General features: G+C 39.9%; 1 protein-coding gene across 1 annotated transcript in view; it reads left to right on the forward strand.

Moving 5' to 3' along the window:
* Nucleotides 1-15075: 15075 nt before the first annotated feature.
* LOC123021704 (WD repeat-containing protein 17-like) overlaps nt 15076-22411 on the forward strand; it is a 48563-nt gene continuing 41227 nt past the window's right edge. The window contains exons 1-3 of the mRNA XM_044426723.1: nt 15076-15141; nt 20685-20813; nt 21757-21940. Of these exons, the coding sequence (XP_044282658.1) occupies nt 15076-15141; nt 20685-20813; nt 21757-21940 (379 nt within the window). The remainder of the gene's footprint in view (nt 15142-20684; nt 20814-21756; nt 21941-22411) is intronic.

Genomic DNA, 22411 nt, shown 5'->3' on the forward strand with positions numbered 1-22411 from the left:
AGGTAGGGAGACCACTGAGCACTGGGGCAAATGGCATACCAACAGAAGCCCTAATTTGTCCTGCTGCCCCAATGCCAGATGCAAACACTTCAGACTAGAAATCAGACATACAGGAAGCCTGGAGAGAGAAAGAATTCTTAAAAGACCTTTCCTCCCCAGCCCTCAGGCTTCCCTTGATGCTGAACCAAGCACTCCAGTGGCATATTTGGCATATCAGAAGCATAACTCCTCCCTGTTCACCCACCCAGGTTTCAGTGATACATGCCAGCATCTGGAGACCAGATGACCAGCCAATGAAGAAACCACCAGACCTGTGGATACAAGGAGAACCAGAATGGGTATGGTTAACAACCACTAACTATTCCCCTTACCTGACTAGCTCTACTCCCAACATCCTATCTCCCTCTACCTGTCACTACACAAGTCCCGCAGATTCCCCCACTTGGCCCCATGGCCTCCCTCTGAGGCACAAATTCAGGCCCTCAGGAGGGGGAAAAACACCCCTATCAAAAACTCTGAGCAACCCAAAGGCAAGATCTTAAGGGGGTGGCCCCTGTGCTTGTTCCTCTCCCCAAAGTAGCCCCACCAAAGGGGTGATTGTCACCTTCAGGGCAGTTCTTGCTAGGCCACCATCACCTTGTGCCAAGCCAGGTAAGAGCCTTTGGCTGCTCAGCTGGCTCAGGTTGTAATCAGCCCAGGGAGGCCTGTTTTCTAGTGCTTCCTCACTGCTGGTGATCTTCCCCTGCATCGGGAGCACCAGATCAATTCTTGGGGAGCAGGCTTGGGGCAGCCTACTGCATGAGAGGCTCCTGGACTGTTGGATGACTAATCAGATCAGATATTCAAGTATGTAATTTATCAGACATTTATAGGACAAAACAATTTGCAACATGCACTAAACAAACATTCCAACAGAATTAGTACCCACCAAATAGAGTACACTGCACAAAACCAAAAAGGTTGTGCATGGTTTGTACCACAGCAACAAAGTAAGACCCCCGTGCGAAGTGCTTTAGGAGTCTTCAGCTCAGCCTAAGTCCTCTTTTTCCACATGGATGCTGAAGTGAAATCCTCTTGCTGGAACTGCATCTTGGGCCTGTAATCTGTAAAATTAGGGATAAATCTCAGCAAATAAATCCTCTGCCAAAAGTCTTCTCCCTTCCGTAGAGTCTTTCCTGCTGCTGGCTGGGCTATTTTCACCTTGTTGCATAACACAAAACATGGATCACATTTAATAATATTTTAACAAAAAGATACATGTAAGTCTGTGAAGCTCAGCACAGTACACTTTTATTACAAGTCTTTTTTCATTTTCTCTCTACAGCATCACTAATTATATCTCCTATGAAGGAAATTACTGATTCGGGACCCACATAAATCTGTACAATAAGTTTCAGCTTTAAAAAAAAAAAAAATCACAGGCCACAGGATGTCACCCTTCTGTGAAGTTTCTCCTGCAGCTGGCAGGGCTAAGTATTTTGCCCTTCCAACATATGGTGAAATAGAAAGAGCTTATGCTTGCATGAATGTGAAGGGGAACCTTGATTAACCCATCCACTCTCCTGAACTCCCATAGAACAATTTATCTCTACCCAGTTATATTGTCTATGCCTAGGCGTAGGAAAAATCGAGTTCTTAATTGCATGGAGAGACTCCATGGATACAGGTGGAGGGAGCTCCTTTCTCTGCATGTGTTCATTCTACAAAGGATAAAGGATACCTGAATTTGTGTTATTTGTGTTTCTAGAAATGTAAAGCAATGAACAGAATGCAAACAACAGGTCATGTATGGAAAATTGGTTAAAGCTGCCTTCCAGACACAAACTTGCTAGATAAAATAATGTTATAAACGTATTATAAATCTAAGGATGGTAATAAAATTACTCTTGGGAATCCAGGTATTAAAGAATGTGCTGATACATTATCTATAAAGCCATGATTAGGGCAATGACAGCTAATTCAAAATCAGATTAAGCCCTTAGAATAGTCATGGGTGATGTTCTTGCTATCCAACATTATTAATCTGTCCAGTCATCCTTATCTTCCAGGACTTTGTGGAAGACTGTGATTATATTCCATTACCTGGAAAACAGTGTCAGGCTGAAGTAAATGATCCTTTCCCTTGCTTTATGATTACCAGTTGACCTGCACGGGCAAGACATATTGAGTTCTCTAGGACTCCCAATGGTTGCAGCTGCCAGAAACAGGAAGCACAATCCTATGGTTGCTAGGCAAAGTCACGATAAGATTTTTCAGAAAACCAGCTATGCGCTTGGAAAGGCACTCCAACTTTATAGCTGGGTCCCCAAGCTTGGAGTACCCTGCACTTCATAGCTGCTGGAAAAAGATTTTCTCTAGGTACATCTTCACAGCTTCAGGGATTGTTCTGGCGAACAGGGCAGGGAGGGAGGAAACAAGAACAGCTATGATATGAGACATCTTGGCAGCACCTTAGCTTTCTTCCCTTGCAGTCCAAGGTGTGACACAGCCAAAATCAACCAACAGAGTGTTTTGCAGGGCAGAAAGCATATGAAGGAAACCTTCACCTCTGCTTGCATGGGATTCCTATAATCCTTCAGAGGATTGTAGACATCCAGATTAGATAGCCTCCTATGTGTCATACCCGTCCTTAAGAAATGTCTTCACAAGAAAACACAGAAAGGCGTTCTTTTTTAAAGAGAGAAAAGGGGCATCTTCATTTTGTAGATGATCAGGTTTTTAAAAAAGGTAGAAGATTTTGCTATGAAAGGGGTAAAAATTACCCTATCCCTTTTTCACAGACATTTGTGTCTTTGGTTTCTGTAGACAGTTCACCTTTTGACACCTTTTTGTTTGACCCTTTGAAATAAACTATTTGATGCCTCTTTGGGGCATTTCCAGGATTGATACATGTTGGCAGCAGTTACGCCAAGGACACTGTCCCACCTGAGGCTTCAATTTCTTGCACTCCCACAATTGCAGCCCTCTACAGTTCAACAAATGTGGTTGATTTTTTAAAAATGCAAATCTATCATGTGCACTTATATACATTTAAAAGGTACTGATAACCCTCTAGGGTGCTGTTTGGATACTTAGAAGCGTCAATGTCTGTAAAAATGGGGATTTCATTATTCCCCACCAGCAGCACCAAAAAACAAAACAAAACAAAACAAAACAAAACAAAACCCTCAGTGAAGCAAAAACAGCTTGCGCTTACAACAGGGAGACAGGAGAGAAGTCAGTCCTGCCACATGGTGTCCCAGGATGCCCATGGGAGAACTGAGAGGGAGGGCACCCAATGCAAGCGAATTCCCTTGTCCATCAGGTGCACTGTGGACTGTTCGCAGAACTATCAGCCAACTGTGGCTTATTGTAAGGATGGGTTGACTTTGCAACTTCACAGAGGCTATGTGAGCATACATTACAAAACCACAGTAAGTTAAGAGTAGTTATTTTTTCACAGAGATTATCCTATTTGCTTATACTTTTGAAAACATGTATATTTTTATTCCGAAGATTTATTCTGCATATGTCCTTCCATTGTAAATCTATTCACATTTTGGTTTTGAAAGCCTGATTCTGATACAATGTCAGTTATGTGTGTGTGCATGGAAGCATATCTAAAACCTTTCTCCATAGAAACATATCTTTCTGTAGAGAAAGTGAGCAAGCGACCTCTGCTGACCAAGTGAGGCTGCTGACTCCACATGTCTCCTTCCCTCTTGCGCTTAGATATACTGTCCAAAAGAAAACAAATTAACCCGGCCTGTGCTGTTGCACACTAGAGAACTCAGAACTGGAACTACCTCCGTGTAAAAATTGGATGCATTACAAAGATGGAACTATATATACAATTAGGATAGGATCCCCCAATGGTAAAAGAATCCTGTGTAGTATTGCTAGAAAAAAACTGGCAGATGAGAAATAAGAAAATGTGAGGAGGAGAGAAATTAAAACGTCACCAGTGTGCACATTTTTAAAAACATGAGTATTAGTCATGCAGATGTCTCTGCACAAGATTGCAACAAAAGTCCGACTGCTATTTTACTTATGTTCTGCTTCTGGATTTCCTATAGGCCTCTGGGAATAGGTTGGTGGACTAAATAAGTTTTGGTCTGTTTCAGCATGGCTTTGGTAATGTTTTTAAAGTTCCACACTGTATAAATACTACATCCTATTAATGGTCTGCATTTAGAGCTGTCACTCTTTAAAAGCCATGATCAAATAAGGATCATCTATGCATGTTTAGACAAAGCCCCATAACCCCCAACGTTCTGGAAATTCTGGGAGCTGTAAGTGGGTTTTTGCTTTGTTTTGTTTTTTTGGGTTTTTTGTTTGTTTGTTTGTTTTGGTCACTAAGCAGGCATAGAATTGCACCCTAAAACAATAAACCCAATGGGTTAAGTATGTGTGAAGATGAAGCTGGAAAAATAGAAAGCGGAGATTCTCTAACAAAGCTAAATTTGGATGAAATACATCTCAGTCCAGCACCTCACTCTCTGCAATGTGTGGATCCTCTCCTAGACACAGCAAGGGCTGAGACAGGGCAAACAATGCTATTGCCAACACCCTATTTGACCGGACCAAGTAGGCCAGGAGGTAGGCACAGCAACGAGGCTGACAGACTCATAACTATTGGAAGCCGTCATAATAAGGATTTAATCCTCTGCCTGCTTGCACAGAAAAAAATGCGTACAACCCTCAGCATTCTCCAGCCTCTGTGGACCACTCCGTGTCTGCCTCTGAGAGCACTAGAATATATGTATTAAACATGAAAATGAGGATCAACAGGATCCAGGGGAAGAGGAGCTAGGTTTACAAAGGATACCTTTTCAAAAGTCAGGTGGTGGTTGTTTATCACTTTACAAGGAAGAAATATAGTCTTCTGGATAAATGTAATGTGAAAAAGAATGCTGAATGGGATGCCATACAGTAGGAATGTTTATTTATTTAAATATTTTTAGGCAGCTTACTCTGCCTATGGCATCTCTAGGCAGCTCACACTGATAAATAACACATTCTAAAACAATGTTAAAACTCAACAATAAAAATTTTAAAAACAAAACCCAAACAATCTAATACAAATATAAAATTCCAATAAATTAATAAACCCAGGCCATAGTAACATCCATGGGAGCAATCAGGTATTAAAATGTCTTTTAAGAAGTGTTTGCCTGATGCTGAAAGGAATACAGAGATGGCGCCAGGCACATCTCCTTAGGGATAGCATTCCAGATATGGGTAGCAGCAGCTGAAAAGGCCCTCTTCCTGTTAGCCACCCCACTTATTTCCCTGAGGGATGGCTCCCGCAAAAGGGCCTCCTGCATCGTTCTCAAGGGCCGGGTGGGTATATATGGGTGCAAATGGTCCTTAAGATGACTGGGGCAAAATGTTCCACTTGCAATGGTGATTGAGTTGGTAGAAAAATACTTTGCAGTGAAAATGCTGTTTTCACTGGAGACAGGTAGATTGGATTGTGCTTTGGAGTAGTAATGAATATTCCTCCAACAAATAGATCAATGCCCCTGAATTTTATTGGCTGTACTGGAAAACCATGGTGAGGTGCTTATTAAGGTTCAGCAGGTAGTATAGTGACTTCCTAGTGTCCAAATCCAGAATAGTTTCTTGGTGTCATGCCATGACCATGTGACCTTCAGCTTGCTAGAAAGAGCACCAGAGATAATAGGCTTGAGCATGTTTTCCTTAATCATTCTGTAGAGAATGGCTGCTTTTGGCATGTGAATGACCTGTCACCTTACTGAAGCAGCTTCACTCTTGTCTCTCAGGAAGGAAGAGTTGGAGCTGCACTGAGCTGCCAGCTTCTGAAATGGGGAGAAAAGACCTATAATGAAATCCATGGCTCTTGGCCTAGGGAGGTATTCATGGAGCATATCCTAGCCTGTTCAGGAAACTAAAATTGCCCCATAGAAGGGGAGTGTAAGCTTCCCTTTGATTGCTTATATTCTGGAACCATCTTTCATCATTGTTTTCAATACATTGCAAATCCCCTTTGATACAGGAGGTGCTGTTTCTTCCTAAGTATCCTCAAATTTAAAGTGAGATGTTTAGCTGGATCAGGCGCCTAAGATTATAACAACCCTTCTCCCCAGACCCAAAACACGGTATGGAAAAGCTGGAAATGAAGTCCTTGTATCTTTTTTTGGAAACTATTCACTGCCCTTTGAAGCACTGTGCTGCATTATTTACTCCCACCAGAGGTCCCTCAAACCACAGCACTGAAACCTAAAGCTGCAATTCATTGTGGTGTTTTTTATTACCTTTCTTCCCTATGAATCCATGTTATATTTAAATTTAATTTTGAATAAATTTACATTACTTTAAATCAACAATTATGACAAAAATATGCAGTACACCAGCCTGTACCATTCATTGCAGTTTACAGTTAGTTTTTCACTGCTTTTTTGAGCTGGAAACACCTGAATAAAGTCCTGTATGTCAAGCATTGTGGATGCACTCGTATGTACAATCTTCCCAGGTGCATGTGTATGAACTGGAATTGTTCTTCCAGATGTACAACTAGGCTGAAAAGGTCTCTCCCCATTGCATACTTCTACAGAGTTGTTAGACCAGAAAAGAAAAAAGAATATTAATGGCATATTTTACAAAACTTTATCTTGCAGTCACCTAAGTTCATTTGATAGGAAGAATTGGAGAAAAGCCTCTGCAGATGAGCAGGCAAGGGTTCAGGGAAGTGAATTTTGGGAAATTTCCTCATCTCTTGTGTTATGCACACCTATACTTTTCTACTTTCTCTTAGCCTCTAACCTCAGACCTTTTTCTCATTCCTGGGCACCACCATCTTTCAAAACATTCACTTATGTAGCTACTTCTCAAACCTTCTTTTCCTTCCTTTTTGTGTTTTAGATATGAAAAACCCAGACATCGAGTACCTTATTAACATTATGATGGTACAGCCTCATTATTCCTCTTACTAGATGCCATCTGAGCCTCTAATGCTGGAAAGACAACAGAGAGCCTTGCAGAAGCTGAACAGCTAACAAATTTATTATGACACATGCTTTCATGGACTGGTGTCCACTTCATCAAGAGCATGAAATGTTAACAGGTCCCTCCTCCTAACACACACACACAATGTGTGGCCTATATCTCCCCTCATATGTGGCTTTTGGCTGAGACCAATCCAAAACATCCAGAGAGTCAGGTTTGGGTTGGCCAGCAGTAGTGGGAAAGATGGCAATGAAGGAAATGCAAAACGTAGAATTTGTGACAATTTAATTAGAACTTAAAGTACACAAAGTACAGCAACTCTTCACTGATGACAACATAATCTCTTAGCACAGCCAAGTGAAGTAGCCCCTGTGGTGGACCAGGTATCTTGCTAGGAATGCTCCCTTCCTTTCTGCACACCTGCGGCTTCACAGAACTCCGAGGAACGAGGCAGTGCCAAGCGGCGTGATATATGCGGGAGACGTCTCAGCCCCAGTAGGCGAACCAGGGAACACTCCACCAGGATTCTCCGCACTGGGGCATCTGGAAGCGGCTGTGCAACCTCTGAGGCCCGCTGGCCGGTCCCTGTAGCCGGCCGGGCCTTCCGCCCCTCGCCTTCTGCAGAACCCCGCTTCGCCCTCTCGGCCTGTTGCCTAGGCAACTCATCCCACCGGCCCCGCTGTTCCTCCGGCGTCCATCAGGATGACGTCAGCAGCTTGAGAGTTTCCTCCTCCCCTAGAGCGGCTCGGGGCAAGTGGCCTGCAATCAACGGGAGCCCGAGCGGCGGAGGCGGGCCAGCCGGTTGCCAAGGAGACGAGGTTAGCTCCCAGAGGCGGCGGCGTCTCCTCTGGCTGTCGCCCTCCCTCGTCGAGCTGTCTGTGCGCGGGGTGTGTGGGGAGTCCAGAGGCGCCTGTGAGCGCCTCACCACGGGCAGGTAGGCAGGGTGGGGGAAACGAAGCAGAGGCGAAAGTGTGGCGGGGAGGAACCTAAATAGGTTGCTGGAAAGAGGAGAAAAGTAGCCGCGTCCATCAAACGGGCTGCAGAATGCCACAAGATGAAATTCTTGGCAAAGGGGGCGAAGAGGCGAGTGTGGCGTCTCCCCTCCTGCCGGTCCGTCTAACCAGAAAAGAGCCTGAGGGGTAAAATCCCTGTTACCATTCAGGCTAGACTTGGGGAGGCCCTCATACACTCCAGTGTAAAGCAAACGGGAGAAAAACTAGGATCTGGGTTCTCCTGGGGCATGGGTGCTTGCCTGCATGAAAGTGCTCCTATAATCCTATTAGTGTGCTGATGGAGGCCTTTCACTTCGGGCTTGAACTCTGTATTTTATATTATTTGAGTGTTAAATTGTGGATTTAGTGCAATATTTTTGTATTTTTTCACAGTAAAGTCTTGACTTTAATTCTGAACTTTTTAAATTTGATTTTAATTGATTTCTAATTCCTACAATTTCTAATTGAAATGTTTTCTCTTACGCTCACTTCTACCCATATATTCATCAGTTGTTCTTTTGCTTCCACTCTCTTTTGGCTAACATTTAAAATAAAGCATCTGCCCCATATCCAACAACTTTGTGTGTGTGTGTTTAGAAATTTCTGTAATTAGAACATTTTACAGCCTACATTTGTTTCTTGTTCTGTGGTTTCTATACAATGGGAAATGCTTATTAGAAATTGTATTTCGGGAAGTAAAACAAAATGTAAACTTGTATAAAGTATTTGTGTATGCATGTTCAGGCCTTCTGGTAGTGTTATCACTTAATTTGTTGTTGTTGTTGTTGTTGTTGTATGCAGGTTTGAGGAAAATGGGCACTGAAGTAAAATCTGCCCTGTCTTAGTAATACTAAAATATCATGTGCTATTTACACCTAGAACATCTGAAGGGGTAACCGTATCATGCTGTTGCAGAAAGAAACGAGAGTTGTGGAGTAAGCATTAATCTTAAGATATGAGTTTTAATCCCTTACAACCTATGCCGTAATGAATCTATTTAACTAAGAAGGGACATCGAAATAGAAAAGTTTCTAAGCAGTAACAGCAACAATATGATAAGCACTCGATAGTTATTAAATCGAATTTAAGAAGTTTGATTTGTTGTAAACTGAAGATTTATCAAAGGACAAGTTAAATAACATTTTTTGATGCCATGATGAAATTTCAAATGGTGTGAAGTATCTTCTACATAGAATTGGATTGCCTAATAAAACAAATGTAAGCTAGGGATTTGATGTCACCACAGTTTTGCTTGTTGACAACATGGTGGAATCTGGAACTTACTGGAACTTTTCAAGCGAACCATTTGCCTGACAGTAGTTTGTGCACAAGGTGTCAATTGATTTCAAGGAGAATCAAGTATGTAAAAATGATATTGACATGTAGATTAAAATGAAATCAGAAAAATGAATTAGAAAGTGAAAGCTACAGATCAGATTAATTCTAAAGATTCAATTACCTCACCTTAATTGCACAGAGATATACCTACCCTGAGGAAGCAGAGTACCTGTTTCCTTCTTCCAGCTGAGCTCTGCTTATTCATGCCTGCCCTTGTTCTTCTAATACTGTACAGGCTAGGCTGTGAGTGCAGGACATATTACCTCTTCTTTCATCCTAATAACACATTGTTCAAGCAGGTTTTACAAAAAAGGAGGACTGGCACATTAGTCAGCTTTGCTAAGAAAGGATAGACAAATTGTTCAGAAAACCTTCATTACTAGCATTTTGGTGTCAGGCATACACTGTTTTATTTTCCAGGTATTTCAATAATTTTAATTGTTTTATATATTTTGTGAGATTTTAAATTGATGTTTTACGCTTCTATGTCATGTCCATATTGTTGGATAGTAGTATTTTATGGTGCTATTTATTTTATTGTTGGTTTTAATGAATTGTACACTGCCCAGAGAGCCCTAACAGGGCTATAGGTGCAGTCCGTAAATTTAATAAATAAATTTAATTTAATAAATAAATTAAGGACAATAAATAAAAGGCAATGTCTAGAACCCATGCAAAATTTCATGAAAGAGATGGCTGACTGCAAGATAAAATGTTTGCTTGGAAGCACTCAAAATGAGAAGGCTGATGTTTGTGGCTTCATAGCAAAGTTAATTTCTATACTGCCACAATTGCTTGGAAACGGGGGGGGGGGGGGCAGGAGAATGGTTGTAAAACTGTGTTTAACAAGTATCCCAGAAGTATGGCTGACTAGCTGTTCATATGCTAAAACTTTAAGCAGTGCACTAGGTCAAGTGACTCCAACCTTTTTGAACTTTTGCAATATTTGCAAAATTATTCTAGGTGCCACTACAAAACAGAGCAAGTGGATAGACATGTAATGATTGTCCTGGAATCTAGCTAGCTGAAAGTGAACTAAAAGGGCTGGTGGAAAGAAATAAGCTGGAGGCAGGGGCAAATTGCAGGGCAAAGGGGTTGAGGGAAGAGAAAGCTAGGCTAGAGGCTGGGAGAGGAGAAAACCACCAGGGTAATGTGGATGGGAGAGAACAGCAAATCTAGAAGCTGGGAGACAAGAAACTGAGGGAGAAATAGTGAAACTGGATAGCAAAGCAAGGGAGTAGCAGAGAAGAGCACAACCAGAGACTAGAAAGGGAGTGAAAGGAGACTGAGCTAGCATTTTCCTTGGTTTTAATTAAAACAAGCTTTTTGAAGGGAACACGGAGGAGAGAGCTTTGTGAGTGCTTCAGGAGGTCCCCATGGGTGCTCCATTTGGGATCCCTTTATTAGGTGGTAAGCAATTCTGTGGTTTCACCCTTACACAGTAAGAGTTGATGTACATTTGCAGAATGATGTGATACAATCCAGGAAACACTATACGACACATTAAAACCAAACCAAACCTTAGAAAAACCATAAATCAGGGTAATGTGTACTTAGAACACAACAGCCAACCATTGTTGAAGATTAACTGAATATTGAGAAGCATTTGCTGTTGTCGCATAATAGTCCAATATGGTTTCATTTGGTGTTCAGAGGTAGCAAATCGCAATTACACTAATTTGCCTTCAGTTGTATATTCTTCAGTTTAATGAAATTATCTTTGAGAGAAGTACTACAGGAGAGTAGTGGAGTCAGAAAAGTGGGACTTTGGGGGATTTTTTTTCTAGGAGAACCTTGATTTTGGCTTTAGGCATGAAAATGCCTACCTTTTTAGCCAATACTAAATTTTAAAAAAGCTTTGTCATAGAAACTAAGATATCAACTAAGATATCGGGCAAATCTTAGTTCATTCAGTCTGAGCTTTTCTATTAATGTCTTTCTACCATTGCAATGTCTAGTTCCTTTGAAAACTTTTCAGTGAAGTAACTGAGTTGTTTAAAAACAGTTTGTTGTTTAACAAACTGTTGAGACAACAGCTGTTAGATTACATGGTTCTAGTAGAATCTTTAATGCATGATATATAATGCAAATAGCTATAGTATCATCAACTTATCCACAAACAGATTTTAAAGCTGTACCTATCCTATCAACCTCTAGTCATGTCTAGTTGTTTTAAATACAAGAAAGCATCTTATTCTTTGTTATCCTTCATACCTATCATCTTCATCAAACTAATATGAAATACAAGTAATCCAAGCCATATTGTATTTGGAATCAACTGGTAACTAATTTATGGCACTGGGCAGACAGGCAAAAGCCTTTATAGTAGAGGTGGGCAACATGTAACCTTTCAGATTTTTTTTCTACAACTCCCATCATCCTTTACCATTAGCTGTGCTGGGCATGGCTGGTGGAGTTTCATGCCAAAACATCTAGAGGGCTACAAGTTGGCCACCCCCTACTCTAGAAGCTGCTGTCTGTTTGCCCAGTGCCATAAACTAGTGAGAAGTGTTCTAATACTAGTGGGCTGCTGCAGCATAAAACATATAACATGTTCAATAGATTTAACAAAACTTCACTAAGTAAGGCACATGGTGTTGTCATGGCTGCAGAAAACTGTATCTTTAATCTGTGAGAAAATGTTGACCATGAGATATAAAAGGCATATTGTTTGAAGGCTTAAAACACATACAGTGCTGGGGTGCAGTCTTCACTATATGCAGGCCTGAATCTGCAGAGTTTGATTCTGCAGTGCTTTCACTGTTACTGGGGACTGTGTAGTTAGCACCCTTTAGAACCGGAAAGACAAACCAAGGGTAACTGCAGTATATATTTGATTGCAGGCCCAACACTGGTGACACTAATTACAGAATTAAGTAATTAGTGTTTACTGAAAATAGGATTTGTGCGTGTGTGTGTTCCCTGAGTGTTACCAGGATTGCATTCAGAAGCTGATCTATATTAAGAACAAATAATGAGATTTTTCCATTTACTTAGCTATGAGTTTAATGTAACTTAGTTACATTTTGTTTTAAAAGATTTTGATTTTAGATTTGATTTCCTGTATTGGGGAAAATGCATTACTTTTAATTGCTCTTTTAAAAAAGTGTAACCAATTTAGAAATGGACTGAGTAGAAGCTTTATGATGGATCATTAAATATGTAAGTATCAGCAACTATTATATTGGTATTGATAGTTGACAGGTTATTACCTATATTTACTTAGAGCCCAGTCCTATGTATATTTACACACTAGCAAGCTTCACTGAGTTCAAATTGAGAGGGTGGCTCTTTTATAGTGCAAGTATGTGTAAGTTGACTTAAAAGTAAGCCCCAATAAGTTCAGTGGGACTAGCTTCTAGGAAAGTATACAAGATGGCAGCCCAAGTCTGCTGTTATAAAAACAGCAAAAACTGTTGTAGTCCCCAAAGACCAGCAAATTCATTTGCTTGAGTTCACATAACACCACAACCCACACTCAAGTTTAAGTGCAGGTTGGTCCTGAACTGTGAATTTTTTGTTGTAGTGTGCATTGTTGTAGTGTGAACCCAGCTGCACTAGCAAACAATGTACATCTCAGCCCACATTTCACAAATGATAGTTTTTTATGATTAACAAACCATGGTTTGTTAGAGTGGCTAAAATCAAAGAGTCCACACTCTGCCTTGAATGTGGGTTGTCTTGCTCTGTAAATGCAACCATCGTGACATAAACTTCAGTGGACTAGAATCCAAGTCATAAGATGCATGTAATCTATAAACTTTTCCTGGTTGTTTTCTTCCTCAGCAATGCTTCTTCTGGCCATGAATCTAAGAAAAAAAATTTTTAACAATGCCTCAGGTGGCAGGATTGATACACTTAAATACAACATTGTGTAAATGGACTTCCCATTGCTCTCTCTCCCTGCAATGCTCTTCCTCCTCCCTACTTCCTAGGTTTCATCAGTTTTCTGAAGCAGATCTGTGGAGCTGTTGTGGAAAAGGCAAAACAGTTACATGGGTTGTTTGTGTTCTGCAGGCAGATCATCAGGGCTGGGTACAACTGATAGGCAGAATTGGCACGTGCAAGAAGGATTACATACCTTTTTGTCACCTGTTAATTCTCTTCCAAAAATGCACACACATTGGTAAAGAAGCACTGGGTTGGGTACATCACAGTGATATACAGTTGTAGCACTTTTTTGACTACTTCATGTCAACACTCCCAAAATATAAGAAAAGAAATGCCAGGAACAACCCACAGACTTGTTTGAATAATGGAAGGAAGCTTCTGAAGAAAAATTCTTCCTTTTAATCTATATTTATCACATTTCTATACAATAGCTTTTGCTATTGGTTCACCAAAATTAGCATTTTGAGTCCCTGCTTACCATCTTCATTCTTTGTCTGATGGCAGAAATAAATCCAGTTAAACCAGGTCAGAAGTACAGAGTAGCTAATAACATGCAGTCTCATGATAGCTAAAAAAGGCAACATTTGCAGAGGTAAGGGACAGTGAAAGCAGTCCATGAACAAGCAATAGGGTCCAAAGTCTGAGAGACAAGAATCAGAAACGTAGAGGACACAAGGAACACTAGTGGTCGGAAAAGGGAAGCAGACTATTCTAAAAAGCACGAAGAACCAGTTTAGTAGCTTATTCCAACTACAAAGGACTCAAAAACTGGGGAGGTATTGAGTAGATCCTACAGGGTATTTACCTAAAAGTGGGGCTTGATTGACTCTTCAACTTTCTAGCTGCCTTGAGAGTTCCTTACATCTGTATTTCCTGCCTACCTCTAACAACAAGCACATACTATTCCTCCTTTGACTAGCTATCCAGTTGAGAGCATGCTTGCCATAAGTAGAGAATGACTGCCTGATTCCTATGAGGGGCTGAATCTCATGGAGTCAGTAGGACAGAAGGCTTATTTTAGCACAACAGACTTAATGTATCTTTTGAAATTCTTCTCAGCTACTTATGGTTAACTTTTTATCTTGGTTGTGCAGAAGTTGAGGATTTGAAAATGTTTGGTTCTTGCAGTTCTTGTTTTGCGAGCTAACAGAAAGTATACATCAGCCTCAAAGTTAGTGGGAGATTGGTCTATATTAACATATATGGCATGCCTCTTAGGCTAAATGCATTTGCAGTCTAATTATGTTTACTAAATTAATGGGGCATACTTGTGAGAAAGTATGGCCAAGATTGCAGTCTTAGGAATAAGTCCCGTTGGTGATTCATGTCTATATAAATATGATTAGCCTAGAGTTGTCACCATGGTAGATGATACATAGTAGATGATACAGTAAATGGGTTGTTGCTATTAGCCAGTTCATCCTATGATACTGACTCCTGAGTCTTGACTTCAATGGACTTTAACATGAAATAGCCCATTTAATTTGAAATAGGCTATTATTAGTGCTATTATTAGTTTCATTAGAGCTCGGCATAACAATCGTATGTACACTTACTTGGGAGTAAATCACATTGAACTCAGAGGGACACAATTGTGTGCTGGCTAAGCTAGTCTGAAACATTTGCACTTGTTAGCTCTGTGTAATAAGGAATTATTTCATTAATATTTTATTTCATTTTCTAGTTAGAATTCAATATCTAGATCTTTATGGCATTCAAATCATTTAAGAACATTTTTTTTTATAAAAATTCATGTACTTAAGCCTTGCTATTATTGAGCAGTTCATTTCACAGAGCATAAGACTCATCTCTGTACTCTCAGTAAATTTTCACACAGAATCCATATTGCCTTAGCATTGTTCAGGTGCTTAGTTACCAGTCCTTCGGTTTTGATTCCAAATATATTATGGCGTGGATGACTTGTATTTCATATTGGTTTGACGAAGAAGATTGGTATGAAGGACAACGAAGAGTAAGATGCTTTCTTTTATTTTAAAACACTGCTGTGTATTTTGTCTTGCTGCATCTTTCTTCTGTTTCTTTTGTGTTTTCATTCTAGTACCATCTGTATTTTGCATTGCAATACTATGATTGATATGGAATGTTTATTGGACTGATGAAAACTGAATTAATCCTATAATAAAGTGTTTTGTAATTATGTTATGTAGAGCTAAACATAAATTATCAGTTGGTAAACAGTGCTACTTCTCTGTGGTTGTATGTTCAGAATTCAATATATATTTAAAATGTCAATTTTATTGAGCTGGAAGAAATTGTATGCTACAAATGTGTCTATGTTAATTAAAAGGAGACTTCAGATAGATATTAAAACAGTTTTCAGAAAGGCATCACTGTCAGACTATCAGAGGATTGGTGTGGCTTTGACAGTATTTTATAAGAAGAAATGGGGTTGCTATAGCAAGCCTTTGTATGATGGCTCAGGAAAAACATGAGAAGACATTGGTCAAATCTGTCTATGCTTCAGGAAATTAGGAATAATTATAATTTTATGTGCTTAAGACAGGATAGAAACACTGTCGATTTTTTAAAAGCCTGCATTTTGATACACTGGGTGATGTATGGTTGTGCATAGCACAGATACTCCACCAATGCATAGATATATTTCCAGAGATCCTTTTTGTTGGTGCATTCTGCCTCTTGTATCTGCAGTTTTTCCTCATTATCACAGCGGGATAAAAGAGTCAGAACAAGAGTGTAAAACAAAATATTAAAACATTAGCAGGATTCAAGAAATAACTGTAGGTATTATCCTTTCTAAGAAGATAAGTACTTAAGTAGAACTTATTAATTTATTTAGTATCTCTATTTCCTTTTTTCCCCTGCAGAGCTCAAGGCAGCATACCTAGGTTTCTTTGCTGATGATATCCAGACATAATTAGCTCCAGCAAGGTTATATAGTTTCAGACCATAACATGAGAAATGAAATTAGCTAGGTTCTGTGGGAACAAAACAGGAACATGCTTGGTATGATCTAGCAAAAGAATTTTCACATACTGTTCCCAAACATGGAGCTGCTGTTGAAGAACATCTGGAAACCACAATGTGTATAAAATTGCAGTAGTTAGGTTGCTACCAGTGCCTGGTATTAGAACCACATTATACCCTTCTTGAAAGACCTGAACTGGATACTTTCCAGACACAATTCAAAATGTTTGTTTAACCTGTGGAGCTCTTAGCACCTCATTTATTTAATCAATTCATATACCACTGAGCATATTTAGATTATCTCTAAGTGGTTAGCCACAGGATCTGGCTATCTGAGGGATTGCCTGTCTCATTATGAACCTGCTTAGATACTAAGATACCTGAAGGAAAGGAAAGGACCTTCTGAGGGCACTATTCCCCTGGAGGTCTATTTGTCAACATGCATGAAAGGGCTTTCTCTTGTGTCATTCTGAAACTGTGGAATGTGCTTTATAAAGAACTATGGTTGGCCCTTTCTCTCTTGGCTTTTTGAAATACTGTAAAGGTACTTTAAAAAAACCTGGTCTTTTCAGTTAAACAATTTTAATATTTTTCTGTTTTTAATGCTCTTGTTTTTGTTGCTATTTTTACATGCTTAGGTACCACCTTGATGGCTTATTAACAAATAGCAAATAAGACAGAATATAAATGCTAATCATAAAATTCTTGAGTACGTATATACACATATGGCATATAGAGATGTATCTGTACTATGCATTACTCAGAAGCTGGTGTCATGTGTGGTATGAACTGGTGCAGTCCTATTGTTCATACTTTCTACTAGTGCACAAATGTTTTGCATGAGTATAAACTAGAAAATTAAAATGACAAGTGCCATTTTAGAAGAGGATGGACTAGGGTGAAAAAGTTTGAGAAATCAGACAAAAGTCAGGCCCAGACCACTGCCGAACAGTGATGATCATTCCATGAAGGGCTACAAATGGCTTCCCCATTTTCACAATTTACCTTCTGATATCTATCAAGAAATCACAGTTCACCTTCTGATATAACTGTCAAAAAACCCAAAATCAAGCTGTTTGCAGCCTGTCTGCATCAGTGCCCTGTAATGGCCACCTGCTGCATTTTGGCAACGGACACACTCCAGTACATTGCCCAGGTGAGGCAAATCAACTAAAAAATAACAATAAAAATTCAAAGGACAGTGCACATTTCTTGTGCTAAAAAATAATTAAGAGGAAGAGGATAAAATTGTGACAACTCCTTTAATGGGCTGCTTGGGCATTTTGAACGGGATGTCACTAGCTCTTTGCAAACTCAGAGTGGGGGCAGGAAATGGGTAAAAGAAAAGAAGAGCCATGACTAGTCCAAAAGGGTTTGTGATCACAGCAGGGGGAGCAAATCACTACACTGTGTTGCCTGGGCATTGGTGGGGTAGCTGGTGCTGGTACCAGTGGTGGCCTGTGCTAGGCTGGCTGAATGGTTTGCTATTGGCTCATGCAGCTTACAATATGGATGGTTGCCTGAGTTCACATGACATGACAATAGAGATAAGATTTTGATTAATTAATACATTAATACATTAATGAGATTTTGAAATCATTCTTAAAGCAAACTTAACTATAATGCTGGATAAATTTTGAAAACAAATCTTGATGATAGTTTTTAAAGGTATAAATTCTCCCTTGATTTTCCAGCCATAAAACTATGAGGCACTGCAGATAGGACCATGTTGTATTTATTTTTTTTATTTATTAAAACATTTTTATGCCGCCCCATTCGCCGATGCCTCGGGGCAGCTTACAACAAATAAGTTAAATAACATTTTAAAATATATACATTAAAATAAATTACAAATATACAATATAAAATAAGCTGCCCTGGCCAGAAAAATTCAATAATATTAACATTTAAAATGCTGCTTGAATAAAAAGGTCTTCACCTGGCACCGAAAAGCAAATAACAACGGCGCCAGGCGGACCTCTCTGGGGAGCGCATTCCATAACTTAGGCGCCACCGCTGAGAAAGCCCTCCTCCGAGTAGCCACTCTCCTAATTTCTTTCACAGAGGGCTCCCGGAGAAGGGCCTCTCCCGCCGATCTCAGGGGGCGGGCAGGCATATATGGATGTAAGCGCTCCTTCAGGTAACCAGGACCCAAGCCGTTTAGGGCTTTATAGGTCATCACCAACACCTTGAATTGGGCCCGGACTTCAATGGGGAGCCAGTGAAGCTGACGGAGAACTGGAGTCATGTGTGCATAACGTCCAGACCCCGTCAGCAACCTGGCAGCTCTATTTTGAACTGTATGACCCAGGCTTTGTAAGTAGGAAAGCTAAATAGCTGGCTATAAAATGATCCTTTTGCCCATGCTGTCAGTTTGCTCTTGCACCTCATTTTCATCAGTAGCTTGTAGCACTTTGTATGTGAAGCTAGAGAAACATTTTTTGATCCTCCTTTCTCCTTTGAACACAAAGAAGAATCTAATCTCCATGTAGATGCATTCAGGTATTGTTTTATTATTAGGGTTATAGCTTCTGTATGCAGAAAGTACCTGATGAATACCAATTTATGTCAGCAACATGTGCATCAACTGTAAAATCATGCATTTTAAAATGGTGTTAATTTTGTAGCTTGTTCAAAAGCATATCACAGAGCAGTCCATCTGCTTACAAGAGAACTTTGTTCTTTATATATTTATAGTGGCAAACTGAGGTGAGAAGTGATATCATTTAAGAAGACTATTCACACTGGCTTCCTCTCAGCTTCACAACTGAACCAACAAATACCTATACACATGCATCAAATGCTGGTCTTGCTTCATGCAGGTTTCCTTCTTGAATTCGCCTGTTGATCTCCTACTGCTTGGTCCAGCTAAGGAAAGTCATCAAAGCACTCTACATTTCCAGAACTGAAAATATTGTTTGTTCCTCTCCATTGCAATATGTTGTAGACAGGAAAACCTGATGTTTTCATTTCATGCAAAGAATCTAAAATGGGAATGAGGAACTTCTGGGTCAGGTCCCCATCCAGTTTACCAACTTCTCTGCTGGCTTATCTCCAACTACAAGTTAGAGATAAAAGTTTCTCTTCCTCTGTCCCTTGCTGCAGTGAGGCGTTAAAAAGCTGTGAGCAGATATTGACAACAGGGACTTCATAAAGCCTCCTTGCCGTATGCCTGGAGCTTTATAGGGGAGGGTCACTATAAGACAATAAAGAATTAGTCTTCCCTAGTGCCACCCCCCCCCCCATTGGCTTATTTTTATGGATTGTTGTGGGAGAGACAAAGAGGTCATGATTCTCATCACATGGCAGACAAACTGGGGGCAGTGTCCCTGTTCTTTAACCATTTCTACTTGGCAGTGGGAACAGTTGGACAGAATGAGGAACCTTGAGTTGTTGTGAGTGACATGCAACCCAGGCCAATATTATAAATTGGAAGTAAGTATACCATGGGAGTGGTCTGACAGAAAATAATAGTTGGCAGTCATTAAATTTATGCATTAAATTTTACAAGAATTGAGCAGGTCTGTCATAGATAGGACAATTTGGAGGTCTTTCATTCATGTGGTCACTATATGTCAGAAATAATTTGATGGCACACAACATTCTGAGAAGAAAATATTAATTGAATTGTGCTCTATCATGTTAATTTAATTGATCATTTCCGTAGTTCCCTCTTTTAAGATTCCATTTTTCCCATGAAAGCTCTTGGACCCTGTAGTCAAATAAAGGTGGTTCAGTCTTATGTTTGTTTTATGATTCCAGAAAAGACTTCTTGCTTTCTTAATTTGCATCAGATCAGGATTCCAGAAGCAGCAGCTTTATTCAGCATTTACTAAGTGGAACATATGATTATCGGTGTGAAGACGGGAAGAATTCAGGACAAATAGATACCAAGTTTCATTTTTTCATGTATTAACATACACATATATTCTGTGGTGCAGCTCACAGAATTCTCCTATCCAAGGACTGATCAAGGTCACATTTGCTTTAGCTTTAGCATCAGATGCTCTCAAGCCATTCATTAAATGCACATCAGTATTGTATGTGTTGATGCATTCACACTACAGTTTGGAAGCCATCTGAGTGGAATAGTGTACATTGGTGTCCTGCAACAGCAGGGGATTGGACCTGATGGCCTTCATGTCTCCTTCCTACTCTGCTGTTCCATAATTCTATGAAATATAATAATATTTTATTTCAGTAAAATAATCAGAAAAATGTGTTGGGTTCAAGAAAAAATAAAATGGACTAGAATGAATGAATAGTGCTCATGTGTTAGTGCTCCCTGGCAGATTACACTTGACTATGATATGTGTTCTCACAAGTCATGTGCCTCTAATTTGTGTTTCTGCTTTCTCCTGGCCAGAAGCCCCATTGCTTAATCTGTATTTTAACTGCAAGGATATTTACAAGGTTATTTAAGATCCCATGAAACTGCCTTTCCTAGTTTTAAAATTTGTTTTTCATCAAACCATTGAATGAAATATTTGTGTTGAAGTAATTTATAGCACCATTTTGTACATATTTTCTCAGAAGTCAACTTACTATGCTTCTCTTTTTATTTTATAGGCAAAAATGGCACAGGTTAAGCAAGTGGGTCTATTAGGTGCTGGGTGTCAGCCATGGAATAAAGATGTATGTGCTGCTAGTGGGGATAGATTTGCCTATTGTGCAACCCTTGCTATTTATATATATCAGGTAAGATAATCTTTTAATTTTTCAGACTTGTATGCAAGTGTCTACTAAAGCTGCTATTTATTTCAAATAGTCTGATTTTATCTAACAAAGATACTGCTTGAAAGCAGTAGTCCTGCATAAGGCTATTTATTCACATCTGCTTCACCAGATGAATCCAGCAAGTTTAATGGATCCTACATGATCCTAGGGACTGCAGGTGGCACAGTGGTTTAAACCGTTGTGCTGCTGGGCTGGTTGATCAAAAGGTCGCCGGTTCGAATGTGCACAACAGGGTGAGTTCCCGTTGCTCTGTCCCAGCTCTTGCGAGCCTTGCAGTTCGAAAGCATGCAAATGCAAGTAGATAAAAAGGTACCACTTTGGTGGGAAGGTAACAGGGTTCCATGCGCTTCGGTGTTTAGTCATGCTGGTCACATGACCATGGAGACTGTCTGCAGACAAACGCGGCTCCCTTGGCTAGGAAACGGAGATGAGCATCGCCCCCTAGAGTCAGGCATGACTGGACTTAATGTCAAGGGGAAACCTATACCTTTACCTTTACTTTGCATGATCCTACATGTCATCACATGTACAGTTAGAATGCACCAAGGAGCTCTACTGAAGAGTGTGCAGTGGAGCTCTCAGAATCATCCCAAATTGGGTGGACTTCGATCCAATGTTGGAAAATTCCCCTTTTGCATGACATCCTGACATCCTGCCCAACATTATTTAATGTGGTTCTTCAGCTCTCAGGGTAGCCTCCTGGGAGTCACAGGTAACTACAAATGGAATGAAAGGGTGGGACAGTTTTGTTTTGTGGATTTCCTCATGTTAATTTATCTTACTATGGAATCTGGTAGCTGTTAAGTTGCTAGCACTACTTAAATACATGTTTTATTGTCAACTTTTTATAATTGCCAAAAAGCAAAGTAAACCTAAATTCACTGAATTTAAAATGTCTTTTTAGTTGGATCATCGGTACAATGAATTCAAGTTATGGGCAATTATGTCTGAGCACAAGAAGACAATCACAGCCATTTCTTGGTGTCCTCATAACCATGACCTGTTTGCAAGTGCAAGTGCGGATCACTTAGTAATAATTTGGAATGTGGCTGAACAAAAGGTTTCTGCAAAACTTGACAATACAAAAGGTATGTGAGAAACCAAAACCTTAACACTTATGTACAACAAATCTGCCAGTAGTCATGGGATAAATCCAAAGACACCTTTCTATTCATGAAAGAACCTTTGATCTAGGACAGATTCCCACAAACAGAAGGGGTGATTTTTGCTATTCCGATTGCTGGGCTTCCCCCAAAAATTCTTCCAGAGGATTGAGAAACTTTTGGAACAGTATGTGAAGTAGCTGCAGAGGGGAAGAGGGAACCATACACTTCTTTCTCCTTATAGCAGACTCTGGTGGATTGAAGGCACTTGAATTCATGAATTGAGCAATGTCTTTGGATGAAACCTGTGCATAAATTACATTTTGGAGCAATGAATATAACTGGTTAAATATGCCAAATAAATATGGGCAATTTTACTAACAAGAACTTGAAATTTTTATTTGGTTTTCTTAATGTAGAGATCCAAGACTATAATACAAATCTGAAAATATCAAT

Source organism: Varanus komodoensis, unplaced genomic scaffold (assembly GCF_004798865.1).
Source record: "Varanus komodoensis strain SLA01 unplaced genomic scaffold, ASM479886v1 scaffold174, whole genome shotgun sequence".
Taxonomy (NCBI): Eukaryota; Metazoa; Chordata; class Lepidosauria; order Squamata; family Varanidae; genus Varanus; species Varanus komodoensis.